Genomic DNA, 2015 nt, shown 5'->3' with positions numbered 1-2015 from the left:
TCAACTGTATTGGTTGGGCAGATGGGTATATGTAGGTAGCATATTTGAGGCAAAATTTCCATTAAAATTTACCATTGGACTATTTCGCCTGATGTTTACAGGCCAATTGAATTATCTGAGAATCATTAAAATCCTAAGGGAGAAGAAAGTGATGCTTGATAATTTTATAGGGATTTAAAAACTTCAATTCTATTTTCGTTCAATGCTAAGAGTTACATATTTTTCACTTTCAGGTCAATATATATGTAATATAGAATTCCCATTTTTCTTAGGAAAGCTTTTTTTTATATTGTTTCTTTCAATTAATGTGTCAACCATGTGGTATTTCAAATAGCAGAAACTCCTCAACCAAAGACAATTCATTTATTCATTCATTTATACCCTGAAGAAATATCTTTAGGCCACCTGCTAAGTGTCCAATATTGTTGCAGGTGTGGAAAAACAGTGGTGAAAAAGAGTTTTGGTGTCATCCTACATCCCTCTACTGGTTATTAGATATATGTTATTGATATTCTTCTGATTTTATCTTTAAAATTTCTTACATAATGTTTCTGTGAATCACAAGGAGGTTAAAAATGGATAAATAAGAAAAGTAGAATTGAATTCTCAGAAATGTCATGGTATGGGGCTTCCAAGTCATCAGTGTCCTGGGAAAAAAAGAGGCTTATGAAAAGTACAAAGTATTCTTTTGCTTTTCAATGGACCATTCTGACAGTTAACAGGTGTCATTAATAAAATAAAACCAGAGGCGAGGATAAAAGACTGTTGAGAGAACAGATTAACATTCCCATGAGTTTAGCTTAGCATCTTGCCCACAAGGGGGTGTATTTCCCTGACACATGCACACTTCCTGCTTAAATTCTCAGCTCACATTCATCCTTTCACTGTGACTTTGTTTCTCTACACTAAGAAGTCAAGATCCAGCGAGACCAGGTATTCTAAGAATGAATTCTTGTCCAGGATCAGTGATCATGCTATTCTTATTGTTTGGTAAGTCAAATAGCACCTAAAGCTTGAAGTCTTTCCTTCCATTATATTGGAAATCTTTAACCACGATTTCTCTAAGAGTAAAGCCACAGAACATGCTTGAGGTAACCAGAACCGTTATTGTTGTTTTTATTTTTCAGGAAGAAGCAATGGAGACTCAGTGAACCAGACACAAGGCCAAGTGACCCTCGCAGAAGGGGCTTCCCTGACTGTGAACTGCTACTATGAAAGCTTACAGTCTCCCGTTCTTTTCTGGTATGTTCAGTATCCCGGAGCAGGTCCACGGCTCCTCCTGAAAGCTGTGAGGGACAATGACAAGGGAAGTGACAAAGGTTTTGAAGCCACATACCGCAAAGAATCAAATTCTTTCCACTTGGAGAAAACCTCAGTCCGAGAGTCAGATTCAGCTATGTACTACTGTGCTCTGAGTGACACAGTGACAGAAACTGCAGGGGGAGCTGAGCACAAATTCTGATCTGCAAGGGGGAGCCTGGATGCTTAGTGTCTGACTCTGATTCACTCTGGCTTAGGGACCAAGATATAGTCTACTATTTTTGTCACCCTACACTCTTGTTGTAATGAAAGTCATTCAAATGAACTCGAACAACACAGCAGAGGAACAATAAGTAAACATGCCTTGTATGAGGTGCTTTAATGGTGAGAGTGAAAACAGAGTTTGTCAGCATAGTGTTTTAATCACAGCTGAAATGTGTGATTTTCAAATATAAAGCTTCAAGATGAATGAAATGTTCTGTGTGTTCATCCTCGCTTAAAATTCTGGCCCCTGACCTTCTCTCAGGTCATCCAGGGATATGTTGTATTCGAAGACACATCTGTAATAGATGGGGTTGCAAATGCTTAATGTCTCCTTGACAAGCTGGGTTAAAAGGAGATGATATCTAGGAAAACGTTTGCCCAAGAAACAATAGATTCTTAAAGGAAGAAAGAAACACAAGAGAAGGAGAGAGAATCTCACCTATGATAATACATATGGAAAGAGAAGACACAATTTGATTAGCTTTTTTTTT

At 37.8% G+C, this 2015-nt stretch overlaps 1 gene segment (V, D, J or C); it reads left to right on the top strand.

Moving 5' to 3' along the window:
* Window positions 1-861: 861 nt before the first annotated feature.
* LOC120606260 (T cell receptor alpha variable 9-1-like) lies at window positions 862-1734 on the top strand. The segment is given in 2 exon segments: window positions 862-990; window positions 1128-1734. Coding segments are annotated over 2 exon segments (381 nt in total).
* The last annotated feature ends 281 nt before the right edge of the window (window positions 1735-2015 follow it).

The sequence above is a fragment of the Pteropus medius genome, unplaced genomic scaffold, assembly GCF_902729225.1.
Source record: "Pteropus medius unplaced genomic scaffold, Ma_sr-lr_union100, whole genome shotgun sequence".
In the NCBI taxonomy this organism is placed as follows: Eukaryota; Metazoa; Chordata; class Mammalia; order Chiroptera; family Pteropodidae; genus Pteropus; species Pteropus medius.
The sequence above is the reverse complement of the archived record's forward strand: the minus strand, read 5'-3'. Positions and strand labels throughout refer to the sequence as shown.